Below are 27,397 nucleotides of genomic sequence, written 5' to 3'. Positions count from 1 at the left end.
TGGATGTAAAAGATCATGAACAGCAGGAAGGTACAAGTTCAAAAATTCTAAAAAACATAGGCTCAATACCATTGTTCATGCTTCTGCTTGTGTAGAAACATCTCAAAGGTTTAATTTTACTTTTCTCACAGCTGTAGCACAATGTAAAATTAACCTTCCACCCGCAGCCAACACATCTCTCACAAATGGCACTTTTACCTGTAAACACAGTGGTTGTCATCAGAAAAGAACATAGCAAAGCTTCAATGTTTACATTACTTGTTTTATTCATCCAGGTTACTAACATTTAGTTGGACTTGAAGAATATTGTATGACAATAAACAGTTCCTACAAAGCTGTTTGTATAAACAGTATCATATACAAAGTATATCTTGCTTAAGATGCTACAGGCAGTGCTGATTTTAAAAATATTCAACTATTCCATACATACTAGTGACAGCAACCAACTACTCAGTGATAATTTGGTAAGCCCTTTTAGAGTTACTTCACATATTTGTATGTGGATTCAGGAATAAAATTGTAGTATCACAAATAGAAAAACATAGAAATATGGGTTTGCTGCATGTACATTCAGAAGCTGCCATGTAGGTTCTAAATATTTATGTATGGTAAACCATATGTATACCATATGTGAAAATCAGTACAGCTATAGAAAAATTTCTTGTGTGAAGCTGTCCACAGCCCTAATACTTACCCTACTTGGGAAGGATTGTGTGTAAAGTTCTTTAATCAATAGCTCCCTGCAGTGGGAAAATTTTCAGGTCCAACCCACTTTCCATGCAGCTAAATGCCAGCAATGGGTGTTGTAATCTATCCCAGCAGAAATTTGGTTCTAATTGCCTCTTAAATACTGTAGAATATCTGCTCTCTCTGGAAGCATATAAACATTGCTGTATTCTCTCATGGAGAGATTGCTTTGCTTGTTCAGATCAGTCTGAGTTCACATAATGAGTTATTTGAAGAATGCTAATCATATAAAAACTATCATCTCTCCTGGTGTGTGTGGCAGGCCTACTGTAAGCCACCTTCTGGAGCTGTTTGTGTGTTCCTAAGCAACCGCTGCATGCCTGGAGATAAAAATCCATCACCACAAGTTGAGTATATAATTTCCTTCTCTTATAAATCAACATCAGTAGGCAAGGCCTCCAGCAGCTTCTGCTGCTAAGTCTAGTGCCATTCAAGAAAATTTTATTGGAGGCACTTTAAAGTAGGTCAAGAGCAAGCTACCAAAAGGAGGTGATTCTGCCAAAAACAAGCACCTCTCTGAACTTAGAACACAGCACCATGCTCAGCCTCATTTTAAAAACATGTCCCTTAACATGTTTGTAGTATGCATTAAGTTCTGTTCCCCTTACAGGTGACTTAACAGCAAGCCTTTTCAGGTCGGAAAATGACTGGCTTGATGCAGTGGTTTTGTTTATGCAACAAATATCTGTTGTATGATTTCATACTACTGCACTCCATGGGAGCTGCAGGCTTGTCAGATAACTTTATTCTAAGAAGCCCGTTTACTAAGGTTTATTTAACCATTTCTTCAGGCCATGGCCTCACTGAGAATAAAATTAATTTATTCTGGTCTTGACAGAATGTATGAAAAACATAAGATGTGATGACTACTAAAATGAGAGAAGCACCTTCAAATGCCATTCCAAGCCCATGCAGGACTGCTGATAACTTTTGTGGCACTGGACAAGGGCCCAACCTTCTTTCTTCTTCAAGTCACGGTTTGATTTTCCACAACTAAAAAATTAAGTAGGCATTATATCAGGAGAGTAGCTTAACAATTGAATTCTTAAAAATCAATCTAAAAAACCATAGTTTCATAGTTCAAAACTAAGCCTTTTAAAGCATATACAAGCAACTGTCAGATCATTGTTCATTTGCAGGCTACACACATGAAGAAGCAGAAACCAATGATTTAAACTGAGCAGCCTTCTTTGATTTGGTTTGGTTTGTTTTCAAACTGAAGGTCCAGAATCGTGAGACCCAATTTAATTGCTAACAGTATCTGTTGCAGCATCACCAAGCCCATAGGAAGGGAAGGCTGTACTTCAGTGTATGAACTTGAGTACAGAAAAACACCGAACTGAACTAGCCACTCTGCATGCAGGCACATCAATACTTACTCTAATGTTGAATCCCAGTAGATCACTTATAACACCAGAGACTGCAGACAGGATCACCACACGAGTAATGTTGTAGATTAAGGGATTCATTGTCAGGCCATACAGTCTAAATGGAGTATCTAACTCCTGCCATCAGAAAAGGAAAGTTAACGGGCTAGTCTTGCTTAGGAACATAGACAGTTGCTTTACGCTGTGAACCATCTAGGTGAGTACTGTCCACACTGACCCTTCAGGGTTTCAGACAGCAACATTTCCCATCCCTACCTAGAAATGCCAAGCACTGAACCTGAGACATTCATGCAAAGTATGTGCTCTGCCCCTTCCCAAATGGGCAGCACAAAAAAACCCTTCAAATGGTTGAACATCATTTTATCAAGTATTAAATAGGCAAAGAGTTACATAGTTCTGAACTGCTCACCTTCAGGAGTTTGGTAGAAAGTTTTAAGACGTTGTTCACCAGTGTGAGCTGTTCTTTCTTGTTTGGCTTCTTCTCCATCTTAAGATATAAGTTTATCTGCAACAGATTTAAAAAAAGAACAGTTCACATCTTTTATTGATCCAAGTCTGTCCTTCACCTATAGGAGGGATAGGAGGCATGCTCAGCATAAGCAACATTCCTTCACCCATCCTTAGCCTTAGGCACTATTAACTGAAGTAACTTAATGCTTGCCCTTTTATTAGCATGGTGCTTTTCATCAACTCATAAGCAAAGCAGCAGAAACTCAGGCCCCCACAAGGAGCTTTAAAATACACACAAACCTAGATGCAGTCCACAAAATGCTTGAAGTTACCCCCCCCCCAAAAAAAATCAACCATTTGCCTGCCTACCAAAGGAGGGTCAGCAAATTACAATACACCCTAGCACCAAAATGAGAGACAAGCTAGTCTCTCTACCAGAAACATGGGTACCTCAGAGAAAGGGAGATGATAGACTTAGAAGACAGGTGTCTAAACAAATCCTGGCTGCATAGACAGGTGCTTCATGAAGGGTATGTTTTAAGAGTCCATGTAGCAGGAAAAGTAGATTTGTAGCTTGGAAAGGGGGGCAGGAAAACAAGGAATTGGATACAGCATCATTTATATCCTGCCTTTTGTTATAGAACTAAAGGCAGCATACATCTGGTACCAAGGGCTCACCCATCCTGGCACTGACAAGACCCAAACCTGCTTAGCTTCAGCAAGGCAGTAGCCTCATGAGCCTTCAGACCATGTACTGGGTCTGAAAGATGAAAATTAAACACTGAAATTTTGTTACATTTAAAATGTGCAAGTGTGCCACTTTGTAGCCATTAACAAAATGACCCAATATCTTCAAGCCCTGGCTTGAAAACCAGCTTGTTCTTCAAAACTAATAAATTCATTTTATATAGATTTAAGTTGGTAAGCAACAGACTACTTGTGAACTCTGCAAAGATCTAGATGTATGGATATTTATGTCAGGAGTCCAGCCTACACTTGAGTAGGACCCTGGCAGAGAAACATGCCCGACTGGCATGTTTTATCCCTCCTGGTCAATCGTTCGGGAGCTTCAAAAGCTTTCTTCAGCCCGAACATGACAGCAACCAATGCCAACCAACAGAAGTACACTTAGGGATCCGCAGAGTTTGCGCAACCTGTGTGACAGACCTCAGCAACTCAGCATTTTTGCTAATCTACTTTATTTACATACAAACACACACGGAGCATTGCAACATGGCTCCCTCTCTTTCTAGCATCAGACAGCAAAGAGAAAAAGAACAAAGGACAATAGTCCCATTTCACAGAACACAATAACACAAGCATCCTGTCTTTGTCACTTCCCACTCTGTGGAGTCAAAACATACACTGTCATGTGATAGACAACAATCCCATGACTGCAATCATGGAGCAGGAATTCTAACAATTTACAGGCATGAATGGCAAACTGAAAGTGGCAAATAATTTCTAGTGAACAGACCCCAGGTTATCAATTTTAGTTTATGTATTATCACAAGAAGGGTACGTGTTAGGCAAAATACCTGCTCAGTGAGTAGAATTGAAATATTACTATATTTCTTGTTGGTCTCAGAGCCCAGGGATGCCAAACGCAACAAGAAGAGAAGCAGGGCTGTTTCCCAGATTAGGAATTCCCAGTTGTAAGCAGCATTCAAGAATGTCTTGTGACCTTTTAAAACCTGTAGGGGAAAAACACAACAAAATCAGCAAACTGCCCCTTACTAGCTATAACAGCTGCTATAGCACAAAATGGGGACTTTGTTTATTTCTTCTCACAATGCTATTGTGTACCTGTTTAAATACTTCTGATTATCTTTAGAAAAACAGTGTAGGGCACTTAAAGAGCCTGCACAGCAAGAACACAACTATCATTCACACAAAAGCAAAAAATAAAGTAACAGAAATGCAAGGGGGCTGTAAGAAAGAATTAGCAGGTGAGGAAAATGTAAATAACTCCTCCTACCTGCCCCATTAGCTTCTATAGCATCTTCCCTGTCCTATTTCTCAGTTGAATTAATCATATGTCACAGCAGAGGGCTTAGCAAGGGCAGAATTAGGCCCCTGTGAGTTTGTATCTTGCAACAGATGACTGTCTCCAGTCTAGCAAGGAACCTAAACTATGGGAAGAGAAAAAGCTGACAGAGTGGGAAGTGTCCGCACCAAAGACTTGTTAGCTGAAAAAACTTGGTGCTTTAAACCATGCTTGGCCACTTGAGTTCAGCTTTGTATTGGGATATCTTGTCAGTTATGAAATAGATTATTAAAGGAAGCAAGAAACTGAAATTATTGTAACTGAGTTTAGATGCTACCTTCTCTATAGTGTCATTTAGAACAGCTTGCATTATATAAAAGAACAGCTGGGTGCTTCTCCAGTGCATGTAAAGCAGCCACTATAACAGAGGTGGAGAACTGGATGAGGCTAGCAGGCCAGATCCTTAACTCCCCTAAGCCTGGGTGAAGCCACCACCTCACATGTAAGGTGATGGGCGCATACAAAAAACCCTGCATAGTTGAAGCACCAATCAGCTGATTATGGGCTCTTCAAAGCACCAAACAGGGCACTTTGCAAGGTGAAAGGAGCTTCCAAAGAGCCCTGGTCTGCTCTTTACAAGCCCCTGGAAGGATCAACTGACTACAGAGTTCCCAGAGAGCTGATAGGCACTGACTTCAACCTCTGTTTTCTGCTAGGATGAGCTGTACTATGGAGTTCCGCCATGGGGAAGTTATTAGCATAAGCAATCCCAGCTGACTGGTAGTACATTGGTAAGGAAGGCTTGGTGTCACCACTGGGAGTGCATTGCCACTTTAAGGCTCCCACTTGTGTTTTTTAAAATATATTTTTATTAAAGATTTCTTAGTTTACGAAAAAACGTACATTGTCTCTTTTTTCAAGATGCGTTTTCTACAGATTAGTTTCATTTGTTGTGTTACATACAGTGTTAGGTTAGGAAGAAAAGAGGGGGGAGGGGGGAGGGGGAATGGTGAGTGGGGTAGGGTCGGGTGGCAAGGCTCACTTGTTCACAAGCAACTGTGTCTTCACCTGTCACTCACCTGACATCACATAAAATTTCAGGGTGGAACAAGTGGCCGTGGTCTGGGGGAAACTGCCTCTCGGGCTAACAAGATGTATGTTGGACTTAATTAGGCACACAGGCCAGAGATTCCCCACCAGCTCTATAAAGGTCGCTCCTCTGTGGAGAGGAAATGTACCAAATCAAAAAGAAATTTTAGCTATAAACCTACTTTTTTAAAAAGAGAGAACTGTTTTTATCCTGTTATTCAGTCAAAGAACTCCTCTGGAACAGCTTACACATCACTTGGGGGGGGGGGGACTCCTGCCCATTGAATTACAATTTTTTAAAGTGATGTTTGAAAAAGAGGAAGAAACAAGCAAATTCAGGTCCAGCTTTTTAGTTCAAGTTTTTTAAATGGACAATTTTCAAACTCTTCCCTTTGAGGTGGAACTCTCCTCACATTGCATCATACACCCAAATTCAGATGTTTGTGTTAGTACTATATTAATATATAAATTTGATGATCAGCATTGTACCTTCAAATAATTATTGAGATCTTACCTGTGCACAGCATATGAAAGCAATGGAAAGAGCCAATAAGAAGATGGAAGATACAACCACGTCGACAGATCGCTGTGGGCCTCGCCTCTGCCACAACAAAAAAATTGAATTATAAAAGCAGGAAAGTATGCAAGAAAGAGAGCAACAGAAACAGTTCTATTTGATTCAGCATTTGCTAATTTTAGTGCTATTGTTATTGTGAGCTGCTTTGAGCTCAACACTGTTGAGAAAATGGCATACATTTTCTATCAACATAATCATAAAAACACAATAGCATATAAACAACTCAACAAACAATGCAGTTCAAAACTGACTCATGATTCAAAGCTATCAAAAATTGCTGCTAAGCACCAGCCCATTGCCAGCTGATACCTTCTCTCCGGGAAGAGACCTCTTCACCAAGTGCAACATGCAATCCCTTGTGGCAGGTCCTTTCTTAGATTTTGCCACAAGGGAGATGGGGCTGGTCTCACTCAGTGCTTGGTGGAACAAGCACTCACTTGAAAACAGCCGCACAGTCCTAGGCAGCAGGCTCTTTCATAGTTTTTGTACAAAAGAGGCAGGGCTAGTCTCACTCCTTTGAAAACATACAGTAGCAATTGGAATCTTCTGTTTAGGCTGAGATGCTAATGCTTTTAGACGCACCTTTAGGTAGGACCGGAGTGATAGCCAGATCTTAATGTTTTCAACTTTCTTGAGTCTAAAGTGAGGGATTTCATACTTCCTGGCTTTCCGAGCAGAAGTGATATGGCTAAAAAGTTTTGCAAACAAAAACCGCTGTAAAAGAAAAGTAAGTTTCTGTCATGACAAACTGCACTTTGCTGTCACTTGGGACTCACAACCAGATCCTCCTCTTACCATTACTGCAGTCAGGTTAATAAACAATATGCTAAGGAACCCTTCAATAACATTTCTGCAGGTTAGGAAACACATTACTGCAAGGTGTCAAATGAGGAGGAAAACATAATCCATTTAGACTCTTTCCACAAGCTGCCACTTGCATGCAGAGGGGAAAGATGCAACCCAGTAACATCACACTCATTTTGTGATACTAGAGGCTATCTGGGAGAAAGGAAGTGAAGGAGACCATCAACCATAACATCCTTCTGGACCGTCTAGAGGGGCTGGGAGCTGGGGGCACTGTTATACAGTGGTTCCGCTCCTTCCTCCTGGGCCATGTTCAGAAAGTGGGGGATGAGTGTTCAGACCCCTGGGCTCTGACTTGTGGGGTTCCTCAGGGTTCTGTCCTCTCCCCTGTGCTTTTCAACATCTACATGCAGCCGCTGGGAGAGATCATCAGGGGGTTTGGGCTAGGTGTTCATCAGTATGCGGATGATACGCAGCTCTACCTCTCCTTTAAATCAGAACCACTGAAGGCAGTGAAAGTCCTGTGTGAGTGTCTGGAGGCAGTTGGAGGATGGATGGTGGCTACCAGATTGAGGTTGAATCCTGAGAAGACAGAAGTACTGTTTTGGGGGGACAGGAGGCGGGCAGGTGTGGAGGACTCCCTGGTCCTGAATGGGGTAACTGTGCCCCTGAAGGACCAGGTGTGCAGCCTTGGAGTCATTTTGGACTCACAGCTGTCCATGGAAGCGCAGGTCAATTCTGTGTCCAGGGCAGCTGTTTATCAGCTCCATCTGGTACACAGGCTGAGGCCCTATCTGCCTGCGGACTGTCTCGCCAGAGTGGTGCATGCTCTAGTTATCTCTTGCTTGGACTACTGCAATGTGCTCTATGTGGGGCTACCTTTAAAGGTGACCCGGAAACTACAACTAATCCAGAATGCGGCAGCTAGACTGGTGACTGGGAGCGGCCGCTGAGACCACACAACACCGGTCTTGAAAGAACTACATTGGCTCCCAGTACGTTTCTGAGCACAATTCAAAGTGTTGGTGCTAAAGCCCTAAACAGCCTCAGTCCAGGATACCTGAAGGAGCGTCTCTACCCCCATCGTTCTGCCCAGATACTGAGATCCAGCACCGAGGGCCTTCTGGCGGTTCCCTCGCTACGAGAAGCCAAGTTACAGGGAACCAGGCAAAACACCTTCTCAGTAGTGGCACCCGCCCCGTGGAACGCCCTCCCACCAGATGTCAAAGAAAACAACAACTACCAGACTTTTAGAAGACATCTGAAGGCAGCCCTGTTTAGGGAAGTTTTTAATGTTTAACAGACTATTGTATTTTAATATTTTGCTGGAAGCAGCCCAGAGTGGCTGGGGTAACCCAGCCAGATGGGCGGGGTATAAATAATAAATTATTATTCAGTGCTTTCAGTGGAAACCATTTCACTGCCATGGCATTTCTGCCCTACTAGTTGCCCCAAGGCTTGATTGTTCAGACCAACCTGCTTGTATGTTCTCTCAGCAACACACATCATGAAGAAAAACATCCAGGTGAGGCACAGGCGCTCAAGGAAGATGATTGCTGAAAGGGCGACAACCGGAGGGATGGTGGGAGCCCCGCAAAAGATATATAAAAGTTCTTTTAGAGAAAGGGACCATAACTGCTCCAGGGTCTTGGAGTGGAAGAGTCGATAGAGGAATGGAAGGAAAGCTAAGCCAATGGTAACAGTATTTCCCAGCCACTGGTAACCAGCTCCTTGCTGATAGGCATTGACCTATTGGTTAGGGAAAGCAAGAGCAAAATTTCACAGCCTGCAAGAAATGTTTCATTGTAACAGTTAACCCCCCCCCCAGCATTAATCTGTTTTGGGGGGGCAGTGTCTTGTGGCACTTTGAAAATGAACACATATATTACGGTAAGCTTTTGTTGACAACATTTCTCCTTACAATTAAATGGCTGCTGCAGTCTCCCCCAGCCTTGGGTGTCCATATCACAGTCCACCTGTCATGTTTCAGCAGAAGTTGCTAAGGTGGGGGACAACTTGGAGCAATTTTAATTGTTTGCATACAGCAATGATAGCATCTTAAACCTGACCCAAAATGCACAGAAAATAAATGTCACGTTTTTCCTTCCAAAATACACAATGCACATAACCCTTACCTTGCTCATGATGATCCCACTGATCTCCAGCACAGACATGTCCACCTTCTTGCACTCATTCCCCTCCCAGATGAGGGCACTCACTTTGGTAGAGGCTGGGTTTGTGTTCTGTAGCCAGAACAAGTGGTTCTGAGGAAGAAAACGCATCTTGGAGCCACATTCTGGAAAATCTGTCTCTAACATGGGGAAAAATAGCTTCAAAACAGTAGCTTTAGTGACACATTAGCAAACACTTTGCCACTAAGACGTCAAACTTCACTGTTCAAGAGATGGACCTTATTTGAATATGCATGAACACCCTTCAAGGCCCCAGGCACTATCCTTACTGCACACTTTGGATGCCATCATTGCCTATAATAACGTACAGATGGCTTTAACATTATGCAGGTTGAAGGGCTAAGTAATTCTGAGAACAAGAAGCTTTCACCAGATCTATGAGGCCCTATAAGCTGAGTCTCCTCAAAATCTTTTTTGCACAATAAAGACACAATTGTTTTATCACTTGCTGCTTTGAATCAGCATGGCTTCCACCAATAGTACCACATTTTCTGAGCACTTGAAGGACACAAATATTTTATACTTATGCTTTCCCAGAGAGTGCATTTATTTCATATGCAAACTGTACTAATGTCACAGGTACATATCGGAAATTTTCCCCAATTTGACAAACAAAACTCCTTTCACTTTGAAGAATTTCTTTAGTAGGAGGCTTAGGGAATATAACTCTCCAATGCCCCATAGCCATTGCTGAGACTTTGTCACTTGAAAGATCACTGCCGTGCACCAAGATTCAAGTCTCCCACGCCATTTATGGAAATCTCCTTAGCCCTGCCCTTGCTAACACTCTGTTTCCTGCTGAGTGGGAATACTCCAGAACGGAACCACAAACCCAACTACACTCCCAGATAAGTGGCAAAGAGAAGTGACTTTTGTGCACAGAAACTCCTGACAAAGGAGTTTCATGCCCTGTTGCTTGAGGGGGAGATTTTAGCATTTGACTTTAGCTTTTCATTCACTTAATTTACAGCGATGGGGAAAACACTTCACATGTTACAGACCTGCTGGAAAACATCCTCCTTCAGATCACGTTTGCTTCCCTTTGCTTCTTTTCCTTTGGCTCCCTCGCTGTCACTGGTGTAGGAGGAGCGGTATTCAGGCCCGTGAAGCAAATCATCCCACAGCACATCTTCTGTCTCAGAGTCATGGCGGGTGCTGGATGAGTCTCTGTGGGATGCACTGCCACTCCGAGATCCACTACTATGATAGGATCTGGACTCCTACAAGGAAACATCATGCCAACTGATTCAGCTGAGACCAGTCACTAAATGGCCACTTCAATGAGGCCCAAATTGCCCCTGTACACTAGCCTGTACAATGCTTTACTGATTTAAGCTGCAACACTGCAAACAAGCCCAATCCTATTCCTAGCAAGAAAAATGTACAGATTCCTCCTCTGTTTAGAATTGTCTGCCATATGTTTTCACTGGGTCTGCTAGCTTAGCATTTTCTACAAAGTCCCCCTGCAAAGGGAATCATATAACCGTGCCCTCCAGGGACCAGAGAATCATACTGAACTCATGTACTTACACTGAATAGGGTACTGATAGCAAGCATAAGTATTCTCAGTGTTAAGAAAGGGCATGCATTTCAATCACAGATTGCAGAAATGCATACCAGGCAACTGCTACAATCACTAGCTTCTCAAGTGGTGTACTTGTGACTGAAAACACTCTCCTCCTCTTCTTCAAGGATCCTGGAAAAATCACATGTTTTCCCAAACTGGCTGCTGACAAGGTTTTGGTGAGGATAAAATGAAAGCTGGGGGGAGAGAGACATGGGCACTACCACAAAGTACAAATGTAATAGACAAATGTGTCCTATACTCATCCAGAAGCATTGCAATATGTAATGCAGGACCCTAGAGACGAGCTAAGAAGAATAGGGAGACTACACCTACTCAGAATTTAATTTTGCAACAGAAAAAATAGTGTTAGATAAACCAGTTTATGTGCTAGTTTTCTGCTTTAATAGATTCATTGGAGCTCCAGTGCACCAGTGAAGTCAACATTTTTATGACTTGCCAGTGCTGGAAGGCAGGTAAGAAGATTTTCTCCAGATTGGTAGAGATTTAAATTTTATTTCATACAGAAATAAATTTGGTTTTAGAAAGGAAAGAGCAACATATCTGCTTTAACACAAGAGATCAGTGTCCAAAGAACACCAGTCACAGAGCACTGTGTGACATTTTGGGGTGAATTTTATTGTCAGTGGAGAGCTTTAACAAAATGCAGTTTCTCAGTAGAAACAAATTTTTAAGCAGTGAAAACAAGAGATCCCCACTGTTGAAGAGTCAATGAAAAAAGCCATTCAAAGTTCAACAAACTTCTCCCATTTCTCCACTCTGATGCTATATAAAATGTCATGATTTCCCTTTTCACCCCCAAAACTAAGTGGGCTATACACCTTAGAATCTTGTATTCCTAAAAATAAACTGGCCTGTTCCTTTGTTCACTTTTAAATAGAAGTGGTACATCACAGAAGAACATTTTACCGTTACAACAAGAATGCATTCTGAGTCTCACATTGGGTATAGCAAAGCATGATGAATATTTGAGTCAGTTACAGGTATACCTAGAGATATTTAGCCAAAAAATGCAATACTCAAGTAAGGAGCACATATTTATTCCCATTCTCCTGACTATGAACTGCTCAATGTGCCTTTTCAGACAATGCAAGGAGCAGACATTGAGATAAAGTAGTATATTTCAACTGGAAACAGGTGTCATTCATTTCATTTTCCATCATCACCTACCCAATTAAAGTTGCACTGAAAGGGTCATGTCATTTAATAAAAAAACATCAGCAACTACTTCCTCGCATAGGGCTAAAGATAACCCCAAATTCAAAAAGGGTCATTATCTGCATCCAGGCTCTTCAACTTATGTGACATACTGTAATAATCTAAAATTTTGGGTAAACTGGTACCTCATGAATAACTGTTGTGTCCAGTTCTGATTCCTCTATGCTGTCAGAGTCTTGCATAGATTTCACGACCTCCTTGATCTGCCTCAGACCACAAAAGACAGTAAGTGCAGAACTTTTACATGTGGAAATGAACGTACTGTTTCTTATCTTCCCATTTCTCTTGTCCAAAGTGTGTGTGTGCTTGCACACATCCCTACATAAACATAACCAGGGGTGGGGGCTTAGTCCTAATCTTGGTCCTTCACCACCTCACTTTGCCATTTCTTCTTGCCTTCCAACTTGCATAAAGTGAAGTGGGGTCTTTATGCGAGTTGTAGAATGCTGGAAAATCAGGGTTCTAAAACCCATGGGGAGCCACCATAGATACGTACATCTTGCCATCCATACTTCTGAAGTGTACAATGAAAAGGCAAGAGAGGCTAACAGCATTGATATATCAAATGGTACTTTTGCATTACTTCCTTGTGCATAAGGCTCCAATAGCTGGGATTTTTAATTTTAAAATGCAGGTGTATGAAGTCATCTAAATAGCCAAATGATTTCCCTTAAGCCTATGACAACTGCAAACTCTAGCTGCCACTTAGGAGACCATCACCTCCTGTTTTTCTGCTGCCACCGCAGGCCCCTTGATATTATATAAGAAGAGGGACCTTCTTATTTAACTTTTCTGAACAGTTATTTCCTTTCATCAACAGCAAATGAGTTTTGCTTTAAAATTAACTTTAGATAGCTAGAAATGTGAAGCCTCCAATCTTGAACTACTTACTCCTATCCTTAACATCTGAAAATACTGTTATCTAAGAAGTACTTTTTAATAAATTTATTTTTATCTTCATGTCTAAAATCCTTATGCTTTATTTTCTTTAAGTACCATTAAACTCATGTTTCGTTCTGGGTTTACTCTAGAACAAGCAAAACTACTGAGTCTACAGGGATAGTGAGTCAGAAAAGGCCTTTGGGTACCAAAGGGTACCAAAACAGAAAGGCGTCATCCTAGATGTCAGTGTCAGTTCTGTGATTCTATTTTATATTTTATTATGTCCATCTAGAACACAAACCGTATCAATACATTAAATATACTAGAAAAAGTGGCTTTCATTTTATGTCAATTCCCAATAAGCATTATTCATTTCATTTTCAGGCATCCCCAAGTACTGAGGAGTTGAAATACATTTAACAACATGGCAGCATTTAATCCAGGGCTTTAGGATCAAATAAAATTTAACAGCTTATTTTCTAGCTGCTTCTGATCAAAGATGACACCCAACCTGGGTCTGTGGAAGTGGAGTAATTACTTCTCTAAGACAGCAATCACTGTTACAGAAACTGTAACTTACCTGTGATACTGATTGGTTTGGAGAAACAGAAGTAGTAACAGAAGGTTTCCTGCTCTGATTTTCACTAGGGGCACCTTCTACACTTCTGCGCAACAAAATGTTCTGACTCACAGCATCTGTATCCTCCTCACTTGACAGCTCATCAGAAACCCCAGAGCGCCTGGCATTAACCTGAAAAGAGTACAAGTTAGAATGAAAGCTAGTCAACATCATGCAGATCGAACTTGGCATGTTCATGTAGCATAATCTGTGTAATAGTTACCAGTAAGTAGAAAACTGCTTGTTAATAGTACCAACTAAACACTACAGTGGTACCTCGGGTTACATACGCTTCAGGTCACAGACTCCGCTAACCCAGAAATAGTACCTCGGGTTAAGAACTTTGCTTCAGGATGAGAACAGAAATTAGCAGCAGCAGGAGGAGGCCCCATTAGCTAAAGTGGTGCTTCAACTTAAGAACAATTTCAGGTTAAGAACGGCCCTCCGAAACGAATTACCGTATTTTTCGCCCCATAGGACGCACTTTTCCCCCTCCAAAAATGAAGGGGAAATGTGTGTGCGTCCTATGGGGCGAATGCAGGCTTTCGCTGAAGCCTGGAGAGCGAGAGGCATCGGTGCGCACCAACCCCTCTCGCTCTCCAGGCTTCAGGAAGCTATCCGCAAGCCTTGCGAGCCTGGCGGGAGTTCCCGCGGGCTCACAAGGCTTGTGGGCAGCAGCCTGCAGCCCCGGCGAGTGTCCACAAGCCTTGCGCGCCCGGCGGGAGGTACTGCCGGGCGCGCGAGGCTTGGGGCGGCAGCTTGCAGCCTGAAGCACGGGGAGCCCTCCGGAGGGTGCCCCTTGCTTCGGGCAGGTGTGCGCAAGGCTTGGGGCAGCAGCCGCGGCTGGGGGGGAAATAATTTTTTTTTATTCATTTCCCCCCCCCCAAAAAAAACGCAAGCTCCGGGGACAGCTGGGAGGCGCAGCGCGTCTTCCCGCTGTCCCCGGACCTGGTCTGCTGGCGGGCAGCGGGGAGAAGAGCGCTTCTCCCCGCTGCCAGCCCCGCAAGCTCCGGGGACAGCTGGGAGGCGCAGCGCATCTTCCCGCTGTCCCCGGACCTGGTCTGAAGGCGGGCGGCTTCTCCCCGCTGCCGGCCCCACAAGCGCCTGGGGGGGAAATAATTTTTTTCCCCTTTATTTCCCCCCCAAAAAACTTGGTGCGTCCTATGGGGCGAAAAATACGGTAAGTACTTAACCTGAGGTACCACTGTTCAAGCAAACAACTGAAAGGAGAGGAATTGCAACCAAAACTTTAATTTCTGCGACATAAGGTTATCAGCATGGTTATTACTCTCCTAAAAGCACTGCCATTTGCTCCAGGCTGTGAGACAGAGGGCTAAGTTGCTGTCAGAAGAACCTGCATTGCTATTTTCCTACATGGTAGCATGGAAAAAGTAATCTACCATGTTGAAGGAGTTTGGATGCAATGCAGGTATCCCTACCATCAAGGGGCTTTAAATCTCAGCTTGGCCATGAAACACACTGGTGACATTGGGTCATTAACTGACTTTCATCTTTCATCACTCATTACAGGTGTGTTCTGAGAATAAAGTTTGGGGGGGGGGCACATGTGCCACCCTCTGATCCTTGGAGGAAAGGTAGGATTAAAAGAGATAATGAGGTAATATAAGTCATAACAGAAGTTGTGTTGTGCAAAATTAACTTATCTTTTGTAATTCGTATTAACCTTTGGGTTTTTTGTTGACTGTTTCTTTTTGTTTGTTTGTTTGTTTTACAATCAATAAAGCAATTAAAAAAAGGAGAGGTAATGAATAATGATAACGTAAGTAATAAGAATAAAGTAAAGGTAAAGGGACCCCTGATCGTTAGGTCCAGGCACGGATGACTCTGGGGTTGCGGCGCTCATCTCGCTTTACTGGCGGAGGGAGTAGGCATACAGCTTCCGGGTCATGTGGCCAGCATGACTAAGCCGCTTCTGGCGAACCAGAGCAGCGCACAGAAATGCCGTTTACCTTCCCACCGGAGCAGTACCTATTTATCTACTTGCACTTTGACGTGCTTTCAAACTGGTAGGTTGGCAGGAGCAGGGACCGAGCAACGAGAGCTCACCCTGTCGTGGGAATTCGAACCACCGACCTTCTGATTGGCAAGCCCTAGGCTCTGTGGTTTAACCCACAGCGCCACCAGTGTCCGTAGTACAGTGGTGCCTCGCAAGACAAAATTAATCCGTTCCGTGAGTCTCTTCGTCTTGCGGTTTTTTCGTCTTGCGAAGCACGGCTATTAGCGGCTTAGCGGCTATTAGCGGCTTAGAAAAAGGAAACAAACTCGCAAGAACTCGCAAGACGTTTTGTCTTGCGAAGCAAGCCCATAGGGAAATCCATCTTGCGAACGACTCAAAAAACGGAAAACTCTTTCGTCTTGCGCGTTTTTCGTCTTGCGAGGCATTCATCTTGCGAGGTACCACTGTAATAAGAATATGTCATAACAAAAACAATTCTTCATCCAAAGTAGCCTCCTAGATGATTTTGCAACAGGGGTAAGTCTCAATCCAAAAGCGGGGGCTGAAGGGCGTTTGATGGCAGCCTCAATCTAATCTCTTCCCTTGAGGGAATTTACAGATTTAAACTCCACAGAAGAAAAAAAAGACATGCTTTTTGACTTTCTGAGCAATATCTAGGCAGGATGAAATTGCTTTGCAGAGTATATTATTTCCATGATTAAATAAATGGCTAATCATTTTAATGATCCATGCTTGCAGCAACAAAGTCCATTTTACAAAGCTGTATTCCATGCTTTCTGAAATATGTGGGGGATTGTGATATATATCATTGTTCCTACAAAACCCATTTGACATTTGCATCTGGAAAACTAAAGCATCAAACTCATATCATATCTTACCAGGGTTTCTTCTGCACTAGGTAAGACCGCCTCCTTGGACCGCTGCAAGCTATGCTCAGATCTGGAAATCCGGCGTTTCACACCACTGCTATGTTCTGTTTCAGTCCCTTTATCCGCTACCCGTCTTCCCCTTTTAATCCTAAGGAAGGAAACGCTATAGATAGCATGTCTTCTTTCTACACATTTTTAAAGTGAATTTGAGATGTTTCATAGGAAGTGATCCATACACGAAATAATAAAAATAATAATAAAATCAAGAAATGACAGAGGGATTACAGAATTAGCCATTTCTTTTTCTATCAAAAGAATAAACACACATTCACTGGCTTCTTTCTTTCTTTCTTTCTTTCTTTCTTTTTATTGGAACTAAAAGAAAGTGTTCCAAAGTTTCAAACCCCTGGAGAAGGCATGGGCAACAGGCCAGACATAATTATGTACAAGAGAAATTTCCCATTGCTATTTTAAAATCTACTGAAAAGTGGACTCTTAAGAAAGATGAACAAAACAATTCCTCTGTCTGACTGAAAACCAGTTGGGAGAGTATTCATTCCTCTCAATCACACCTCATCTTTTATCCCAAAGAGAACATAGAAAAACAATGCAACTCTTTCCATTTCAGAGGCAAATCACAGTGTGGTACAGTAGCTAGAGTATTAGACAATCACTGGGGAGATGAAGGTTTCAATCCTTGCTCGGCCATGAAGGGCCTTGGGACTGCCACAGCCTAATCTATCTTGACAGGGTGATTGCAAAGTATGACGGTAGGGGTGGGGCTTTTTTCAGTCGGAACTCACCAGAACACAGTTCCAGCACCTCTCAGGTATGCGCCATTGCCATTAGAATAGAACAAGGGAGGTGTTCATGGTGAGTTCCAGGCACCTCTTTTTCTAGAAAAATAGCACTGGGTAGAGGAGAACCATTTGCACTCTCTTGAGTGTCATGCTTCTCATGCCTAAGCAAGGCCAACTTACATCATTTAAATAAAAACAACTAAATCACCTACAAAAGACAACATTCCATAAAATTAGAATATGATGTAACAGAGGCAAGGTCAGCAGATAGAAAAATATTAGATAATATATATATATATAATTGCTACCTCCTGAACAAGCCAACACTACCAACCGTACCCCTCCCTGCTCCTTCTCCGCAATACTGAGTCAAAGAAGCTGCTGATTCTGGATGAAAACTCTGACGGCTCCTCAGATCTGCTGAGTTTGTCTAAGGAAGAGTATGGAATGCTGCCATCGCCTCCTGCAAATTTTCGCATTTTCCTACATTAGAAAAAATGTTTTAGCAACAGATCAGAGTTTTGTAAGATGGCCAAACTCTCACTCCTTGCAGAATCCTTGACACATATTACATAGGTGGAAGACAAACATTACCAGTGTGAACTTAGTGTGTGTGGCTGTGTGTAGAGTCAGATAAACACATGGGAGAATGAGTGGAGATAATCCATTGTGACCATAATGAACTGATTATATATGAAATCTTCTTTTCCACTCTCTCTCTCTGCCTTCTCCCAGCAGTAGACTGATATGGCTGAGACAATACCAAGGGTCTAAGCCATGTACTGCTGAATCTGTCATTTCTGTGGAACCATAAAAATACCAGATTTCCTTCCAGTGTTCTTAAAAAGAAATACTTGCAAAGGAGCAAGATGTGCTCTTAGGAATTCCCAGTTCCAAGAAGTCTTGGTAATGCCACTGTGGCTGGAATGATGAACATTGTTTGGTCTGTATATGCCCTATCGCAGTACATATCACTCTTCACCTATATGATCCTATCTCATTTCCTTCCAACAATTCCCAGTCCTATTGAACTTGGAAGCAGGGTGGGTTCAAAGAGAATTCTAAATCCCCAACAATGCCTGTAATAGCAGTAAGAACTGAAAATACAAATGCACTGCTTCATTCAAGAAATGACAGATACATCCACCCTAGAGTTCATGTCATCATGTTCTGCCTGAACCTCTAAGAGTGGAATCAAATCACAACAAGGGTAGAGGCCGACCCTATGACCTCTGCTAGGAGTCCCAGCCAACATGGAAGGGAGAATTTATATAACACATACACTCAAGGACACAAAAAGGTGACATTTAAGTACAGTGGTACCTTGGTTCTCAAACTTAATCCATTCCAGAAGTCCGTTCAACTTCCAAAACCATTCAAAAACCAAGACACGGCTTCCAATTGGCTGCAGGAACTTCCTGCACTCAAGCGGAAACTGCGGAAGCCACATCGGATGTTCAGCTTCCAAAAAACGTTCACAAACTGGAACACTTACTTCTGGGTCTGCAGCATTCGGGAGCCAATTTCTTTGTCAGCTAAGCCATTCGTGAACCAAGGTACCACTGTAGTGCCTAACCATATGTTCTAATTCCAGCAAGCACCTTAAAAACTGAGACCCTTTCCAATCTACTGACTTTGCTCTCTCACCTCCTTCTCCGTCCAACACCGCTTCCATCAATTCCTGATGGCTTCGATAACTGTGTAGATACTATTTGACAGTGTACAGTCCCCATCAGCAGCATAAGGCACAATGGTCCAATAATTTCACTTGCACTCACAACTGGCATCATGTAGTACAACACAATTGCTATGACTGAAGAAGAAAAAATGTATGTAAGTTGTCTGCCAGGCAAACCTTTATTTTAGTAATACAACATAAAAACACCTCTTTGTTAATGCTGGGAGCCATAATCAAGTGAATACTACTACTACTACTACTACTAATAATAATAATAATTTATATACCACCCATCTGACTGGTAAAGGGAAGTTTTTCCTCTGCACATAGTCTGTCGTGATTTTCATTCCTACAGACTGGGTTGAAGATTTGGAAGACTGGTGACTATCTACAGGGAGCTCTCACACACATCCAAAGCCAGCACTTAGCAGGGGATCTCCCCCCACTGCAGTTGATGCAAAAGGGGGCTAATCCTGCTTGGTCCAAGCACATGGAAGAGCTCTCTCTAGGAAACTTTCACACCTGAACTTGCTCATTTTGGCTGAGCACACAACGGATAACAAGGTGCTACTAACGGGATGGTTTCATCCTTCAAAAGGAAGGGGGGGGACTTCCTTTACTAGCTTCTCTCCAGCCAACTAAACATGAATGCTTCTACAAGACAAAGCAGTGACTACTTTTCAAGTGGGAATGGGCAGCATAGATACTTGCATACAGGGGAAGTCCCTAACTCACCGAAGGTTTGAGACCCATTGGCTACCCTCACCTGGTTAGCCGGTCATAATGTGGTTTCTATAGTATACCTCTAATGTGTCCTGTTCTCCCAACTTCTTAACTTCTAGTTGTTTCTGAAATGTAGGGTATGATAGCAGATCTTGTAAATCTGTAAGATCCTTTCCTAACAAAATGGGAGTAATTACCTGATATAATCCTAATTGTTCTTGAATCATTTGCAATGTCCATATAGGAACTTTATATGTGGAAACCACATCCTATAATCTTAGCTATACCACAAAACATCTATTAATATATCTTACCACAGGCTGTACAAATTGTGTGGCAATTAAAATTTAATCATAGCCAGTTCTAACATATATGAATTCACATGGCACATAATATAACAAGCTTATATTCTCAATTAAGTCTCAAACAAACAGCACACAGCTTTGGAATTGTTTAATGGAAAAGCAAATACCTGACAACATGCTCTCTACAAAAGTGTTTACTTAAACTTTTAATCTAGCTGGGATAAGCACTCTGAAGCATTACACTATCAGTGGAATCCCTGAATGGAGTAGAGTCTGGTACAAAGACAATATTTAGGAAAAAGACTCCCAACTAAATAAAGATTCCTTCTAATTCATAATTCCCACCATGGCTGGTATATTATTAAGACGGATAATTTACAACAAAATTATTTGCATGACTTTTCTCTCACTTTGAAAAGAACTGGATAAATGATGAAAATCAGGTAACAATGTGTTTATCAAGTGCTGTTGCAGTCCACACAACAAAGCTTGTGTTCTGCGATCATAAGGTTACCCCATGACCAGCTTTGATCTTTCCTCCTCATTGGTTCAAAGTCCATTTAAAGCTGGTCAGTGATGGCAAAGAGGAAAGTGAAAGGAAACAGAAAATGTAAATAGAAGGGAAATGATACGAAGGGGAGACAGAAATGAGGAGAGTGTTGCAAAGCAAGCTCAAAAGCAAGCAGACAACAATCCTAGACTGCTATTTCTACCAGGTCACGTCTGTGAAGATGAGCTACAGGGACAGATTCTCTCTCAAAACCACTTCTTTTCCAAGATGTTAAAAAGCAAATGCACCACCAAGCTGCAAAAGTGAAGAATGATTTACGATTGATTCCTGACTTCTTGATTTTTTGCTTGCAAAAGTTTTCCTCCAACTATTTGCCTGGAGCAGGTCTGTTAAATTTGATGGATCAGATTGATGATACCATCCTAAAATAGGTCATCTTGTTTTTCCCTTCAAGCTACTCTAACATAATCTCAATCTTTACTCACCTTGTAGGAGATAGAGAGCTAGCAGCCATGTAAAAATACGCCAGGAAGTTACTTGTATCCACCACTGGCTAAAAAAGGGGAAGAAAAGCACCCGCACAAGCCCTTTTCTTGTCAGAGATGTCCAAGGGATTTCAGGTTTAGCTTTGGCAAATGTGGAACCTAGAAAGCATACATGAAAAACACAGGTAGTTTATCTGGGAATTAAGGGAAAATCCATTAGACTTTTTTCCTCCCTTACTCAGTCCAAGACTCCCTTTAAAATTGTGGATGTAGGAAAATATTTGCAAAACTTCGTGGCCACTCAGGACTAGTTCTTATAAATAGATAAACTGTGAAACCTGCACCAGGGAAGTATCATTTCAGACTAAGTGGGAGCTCATGTAACTGAATAATTGTTGCTAAAGGGTAGCATTTCTGCAGTTAACCCTCCCTCCCCCACTGCAATCTCTAGGAAGATCCTCCACCCTCCAGCAATCTGGCTTGAAAGGTTTTCCATGCCAATTGCTTAGCAGGGAGAGTGAACATGTGCCTGTGTGCTGCATGGGTTGTATGGGTGTGGCCATGTCAACCATTGGCATGCAACCCCTGGAGGGTTGGCCAAATGGGAATGCAGCTCTTAAATAAAAATTAAAAAGTTCCCTGCCCTTGCTATAGACAGCAAGATGTAAAGTGTAAACCTCCTCTGCTAGTGCAGTTTAGAATGCTCTTCTGCAGTTCTAATCCTATCTGAAAGGATGGTTCCAAAATATACTATTGGGAGGCTGTTGTTCACCTGCTTAGCCAACGGGGTCCCTGAAGGGTTCCATCTTACTCTATTTAACATCTAGATTAACTTCCTCCAATGTAGTACCCTCCATATGTTTTGGACTGCAATACTTATCATCCTGGACTATTGGTCATGCTGGCTGGGGCTGATGGGAATTGGCATTCAAAATATCTAGAGGCTGTGGAAGGCTGATCTACATGAAGTGGGAGATCACACCGGGACTGCATGCCATCAACATGCTGATTTCACCCACATTTCCCTTTCCATTACATCAGAATAGGTGCAAGCTAACAAAGCGAGGCTTCATCAAAGCTATTATCAGTAAGTAGGAAAACAAAGATATGATTAGGTGTTTAGTCTGTTCTGGTTGAGGTTGTCACACCCCTTGAAGAAACAGATCCTTATGAGTGTGCTCCTGAACACAGCATTGCTGCTGGATTGTCAGATACCGGCTGGGGCTAGGAGAGTTTTTGCACAGCTTTGGTTGGTGCACTAGGAGTGCCATTTCCTGGAGAAAGCCTATCTGGCCACTGCTACACATGCATTTGTCACTTCTAGATTAGTTTACTGCACTCTACATAGGGTTGCCCTTGAGAAGTGTTTGGAAAGTTCAGCTGATGCAAAATGGAGCAGCCTGGCCATTATTTGTCACTTGAACAAGATTAGAGTAATACACTTTAGAAAGCAATTTATACTGGCTGCCAATTGGTTTGCGGAACCAATTCACAACACTTTTTATTACTTATAAATCTGAAAACAGTTTGGGACCAGTTTACTTACAGGGCAATTTTCTCCCAACCTAATCCAGCCTGTACACTGCATTCATCACTGGTCCTATTGACTTCAGAAGTGAAGAGATGCTGCAAAATGATTTTTTACTGTGCCTGCATCTTCCTACACTAATGGTCCCACCACTCCTTTCAGTTTTCATGAAATCATGATTTCAACACACTTTTTGATTGTGTTGAGCTTTTATGATTTCTCCCCTGCTATTATTTGCTTACTATTTTTATTTTATTTTATTAATTATTATAAGCAGCTTTTTTTGGCCACTGGTCCGAAAGGTGGGACAGAAATTTGTGGATAAATAAAATTAAAACTGTACTAAATGTCATACCTATCCAAAAGATGAAATAATTACCTGACCTCCCAGACTCATGTAAAATAGTGATGATGAGCACAAATGCAGTTATTCACACAATACCTACCTCTGATTAAATCAACATCTATAAGATCAGGCTGAATGCGGCCTTTCTTTTTGGGTTTGTTTTTGAAGCCCTATAAATTTAATCATAAAGAATGAGTAGATTTTGTGGTGAATATAATAGGCTGTCTACTTGTATCTTCTAGTTCTAATCTCATTTGCAAAGAAACTGGCTTATAAATAATCATTCATGTCCTCTGGGTATTTGAATTCCTTACACTTATGCGTGTATATGCAGCACAGAGGCTGTGTACTGTCACAGGACCTCTGAGATGAGGTTACTTATTTATCTAGCTTTTTATTTATTTTTAAAAAGCAAATTTTATGCTCACCCTTTATATGAAAATATGAGAGAAATGAATATTTAAAAGTACACAGACCTGAGAACATTGGGGTGGGAGTCATGGGGCATGAAATGAGGTTTTTTGTGCCTTGCACTAGTTCCTGTTTCCTACAGTACCTCAAGCCTATCATATTTTACAACCTACTATCCCCTTCCATGTAATGTCTAAAACCATCCAGAACTTTCCTGCAAAATTTCAGCACTACTGTAGATAAAAACCTAGTAATTAAACACTTAAATAAATTCAGATTGCCTATTTATGCTTAATCTGCAAAATAACTAAAGGCAAATAATACGGTTCTTCAATGAATCAGTTTGTATTTGTGAGTGTAAAGGACAACTCGCTGTCAACAGCAGTGAAATATAAATAAAAATATGAAATATGTAATAGATACACTCATGTCCTGCTTGCAGGCTTTCCATGAGCATCTGGTTGGCCCCTCAGAGAACTGGATGCTGAACTAGATGGCACTTTGGTCAGATCCAGCAGAGTTTTCATTATGTTCATATGATCCCCCAGGGAAATATGCCACATATACATTTTTGTTAGGCTCTTCAGGCCAACAGTCACATAGCTGAAATTTAGGATCACCATATTTCAAACAGTGAAAGTCCGGACAGAAAAGTTGTTGACTTTTTTTGGCTATTTTTATGGAAAATCGGCAAAAACTACACTGCTGACATGGGTTGCCATATGTCCAGATTTTCCTGGACATTTCCCAATTTCCACCCGGACACTGCTAACAACCAAATTATTCCAGATATGTCCAGGAAATTCCGGGTGTATGGCAACCCTATGAAATTGTACAGTTACAGCTAGTACTTTGTTGTGTACTAACATTATGCTGTGGGCAGGATTTCTGCTTTGCCAGTGCTTGGACTAGATGACCCTTAGGGTACCTTCTAATTCTACAATTCCGTTGTATTTCAAAAAGACTAAAGTACAGGCAATTTCAATCTTTAGCTAATCTGCCAAAGATATGCAAATCTCTCAGTCACAGGTTATTTGACCGAGTACAATTATTCAAAACAAAAGAAGCCAGGCCAAGATAAAACCAGGAGAAAATGAGCAAACTCCCACAAAACACAGTTATTAATATAAAGGTCACAATCTTCATATCATTCTCGTCCAGATCAGATCCTTTATTGTGATTCATTTCTGTCAGAATGAAACACACCTAGTTTGCCAGTTCTTCAGCATAGTACAGCTTCTTTCTAGTTTCTCATAACACTATAATCTGAACCTAGAGCTCCACTGACCCTTTGGGATCAAATTCCCAGCAACCACAGACTTCATCACTTATGGCAATGAGGCTGCATCTGCACAGCTGTCTTCAATGTTGCAGTGAACTAGAAAGCCATTGCTTTCCATGTAGAAAGCTTGTGTGCACCTTCAGAACTTCCTAAACCACAAGTAGCCCTTGGATCAGATCAGGGCAACTGTAATTAGGAAATATCACATGCTACACAATCCTCTTGGGCATGCTTATTTCACATGCGTATCTATTTGTCAAAATGCAATGTCCTTTTGAGTTCTGTCATTTCACAAAAGAGATTTTTACCTTCATCTCAGTTTGTTCTATAGATTTTTCCCATATCTGCTGATCATAGGCTCCAATCTGAAAAAGAGTTGTGTTAGTTAAAGAGGAGTCTAGGGAACTAAACTGCTTCCTGTATTCTACTTCCATCTCCAAATTCAAAATATTAACAATACAGACATTAAGTAATTTATCAAGTTATTACCCAGGATCCCACTATTTAAAACTATGGTCATGAAAAGCATTGTGGGAAAGCGGGGGGGGGGGCAAACTGTATGTTTTAATATTTGTTCCATGCCACCCCAATATCCACAAGTGAGATTCCAGGGGCCCAGGCACTTACCCAGGGTTCATATTTCCACAGTAGAGACAGTGGTGACTTCATGATGTATAGTTTATTTACACATACAAGTGTTTGTTAATTTGGGGTTTTCATCAGCTGTACGCCATAATCATCACAATTATAACAAATAAAGGCTTGACATATCTCACTTTGCATGTCATGAGCCTATCTCATATATTAGTTTCACCTTTTGAATTACTGAAATAAATGAACTTTTCCACGCTATTCTAATTTTTTGAGTTTTACCTGTATATACAACCTGAGCCTACAATACAGCGGCTTCCAGCATTATACTACAAGAGGGTCCTGATTCTCGCATGACCAGTTGTGGATCCCATCAGAAATAAGCTGTGGCCCTCTTTCCCCCTGTCCCAGCTTGCTGCTTACAGATTTGACACCTTTCCCCTCAAATTTGTATCAGGCAAAACCATAATCCTAATCCTTCTACCACTACTGGCCTTTGTCTCTGCTAACTATCTCTCAGTGGAAGGAGGTAGAAGAGGCCCCACCCTCTTGCTGTCTGGCAGAGCCTCTGCTAATGGCCCATATCCCTGCCTTTGCCTAATGACACAGCCATTCTGAGCAACTGAATCCCTGCTACATCCAGCATGGGGCTTAGTTAAATTCTAATGCTTTCCTGGTTCCAGAAATTTAGGAGAGTATTGACATCTCCAAAACTTAAACAATATAGTACTAACTTATGAAGAAAGCCTCCAAGAACCTTTCAATATTTTATAAGTTAAAGGAAATGCTGACTCAAGGGGAATTGGAATTCATCATACATCAAAGAAGATAATCAAGGAAAATGCATACATAATTATACTTTGTGCATAATAATTTTCACACACCCATCTTAAGAAATCACTCTATGCCTAGGTAAGCATGTATAGGATTGCAGCCTGAAGCACAGAAACTATCTACAATAACTTTGTAGCAGGCACCCAAAAATGTAGTCTGCAGTACCATGTTCAAAACAAACATGAATATTCTTTAGAACCCTCCTCCTTTCCCCTCTTCAGGTACAGTTTTAATTACAACCTACAGAATGGGGAAAACCCACACACATCTGTACAACAGACGAAAGTAATTACAAAAATAAGCCTCGAGACTGACCTTTTTTTGGTACCAAGCAATGGCATCTTCACCATTTGAGGCCATCTGGCATCTCCAAAATCAATAATCAAATTACCTGAATAAAACAAAGAGAGCTCATTATCCAAGCCTAGGATCTTAAGCACCATCCAGGGGACAACTTGAGGGTGGCATCAGAAGCCGGTGCCCTTGGCCAACTTGGTCCAAGGCCAGCCAAGAACAGTCCAGCTGGGCTGGGGGCTCTAATCTTTTCTGTTGCATAAACGATATGCAGGTGTTGCTTTTAGAAGAACGGCTTGTTTTAATTTTCCAACGCGTTTTAAATCATAATCCTCCCGGGTTGCTGCTGCTTGTATTTTTAACAGAAAACTTAAAAAGTTTTACGGATGGATTCGGCTTAGGAATCACCGCCGCGATGCCACAGGGATGCTCCGGTGCAAACAAAAAAAAACCTTCTCTCGGGAGGGTTTTGAGATGCGCATTCCCGAGCCAATATTGAGAATCGATCAGGTTGCGACGCAGCCCTTCCCAGCCTTTTCTTCCCCTTTGCACGCGGGGAGCCGCACTCTTCAGCCAACCCAACCACTCCTCTGTTTAAAACCTCCCTTTTTCCACACGTGGCTGCAGAGCTCCCTTTTTCCTCTTCTCCATCCCTCCTTCGCCTCACCTCGTCGACGCCCAGCCCTATACCCCCCCCCCCGTTCCTTTCCTGCCCCTCCGAGCCTCACCCTTTACCCCACCCCGCAACACACTCACCCTGCCTCTCTCCTACCCCAGGAGCCCGCAGCCGCCCGTTCCCACCCTAATCCCGCGGTCCTCCCCCCGCCGAGGCCTAGCGCTTGCCCTCCGCCGCTCAGTGGCTTCTCACCGTTACCATGGAAACGCGGAGCGGCGGCTCCAGGGGAGAGACCAGGCTCCCGGCCCGATCGGGGGAAAGGCCGCAGCCGACATCTTTGCTCAGGGCGAGGCAGCGCCAGCCGAGCGCTGCTGCCCCCTCTGATCTTCTCTTCGCCGTTCGGCAAAAGGGACGTCGGCAGCAGGCAGCGGCAGCCGAACGCCGAATCCAGGATCAGCAGAAGCGGGGGGGGGGGGGGCGGAGCGCGAAGTTGCGCGTTAAACGCAAGAGGGGCGAAGGGCTCCGTGAGAGCGGGGAAAGGAGGGCCAGTGGGGCACTGGCCAGTTGTGGGGGGGGGGGTAGGGAGCGAGATAAAGAAAGCGGAGTCA

The 27,397-nt window shown here is 42.4% G+C and overlaps 1 protein-coding gene across 6 annotated transcripts; it reads right to left on the bottom strand.

Moving 5' to 3' along the window:
* Window positions 1–241: 241 nt before the first annotated feature.
* PHTF1 (putative homeodomain transcription factor 1) lies at window positions 242–27,209 on the bottom strand. 6 transcript variants are annotated; one of them, XR_014157268.1, is made up of 20 exons: window positions 27,042–27,205; window positions 26,195–26,270; window positions 24,763–24,819; window positions 22,862–22,931; window positions 20,888–21,046; window positions 18,833–18,998; window positions 17,525–17,668; window positions 16,395–16,533; window positions 13,500–13,670; window positions 12,163–12,240; window positions 10,236–10,454; window positions 9,178–9,306; window positions 8,519–8,791; window positions 6,821–6,952; window positions 6,176–6,262; window positions 4,124–4,279; window positions 2,545–2,640; window positions 2,127–2,252; window positions 1,635–1,740; window positions 242–1,067 (listed from the first exon to the last, which is right to left on the bottom strand). XR_014157268.1 is itself a non-coding variant. In XM_081864929.1 (19 exons), exons 2-19 carry the CDS (start codon window positions 26,237–26,239, stop codon window positions 1,720–1,722), a joined length of 2,268 nt encoding a protein of 755 aa, XP_081721055.1. In that variant the 5' UTR covers window positions 26,240–26,270; window positions 27,042–27,205; the 3' UTR covers window positions 242–1,719. The 6 variants fall into 6 exon arrangements, 5 of the variants coding, with proteins under 5 accessions (XP_081721055.1, XP_081721051.1, XP_081721052.1 ...); XM_081864929.1 differs by having other exon boundaries at window positions 242–1,740; XM_081864925.1 differs by lacking the exons at window positions 242–1,067; window positions 1,635–1,740 and having other exon boundaries at window positions 1,770–2,252; window positions 27,042–27,209.
* Window positions 27,210–27,397: the final 188 nt, after the last annotated feature.

The sequence above is a fragment of the Podarcis erhardii genome (genome assembly GCF_964252035.2).
Source record: "Podarcis erhardii genome assembly, chromosome: 6".
In the NCBI taxonomy this organism is placed as follows: domain Eukaryota; kingdom Metazoa; phylum Chordata; class Lepidosauria; order Squamata; family Lacertidae; genus Podarcis; species Podarcis erhardii.
The sequence above is the reverse complement of the archived record's forward strand: the minus strand, read 5'-3'. Positions and strand labels throughout refer to the sequence as shown.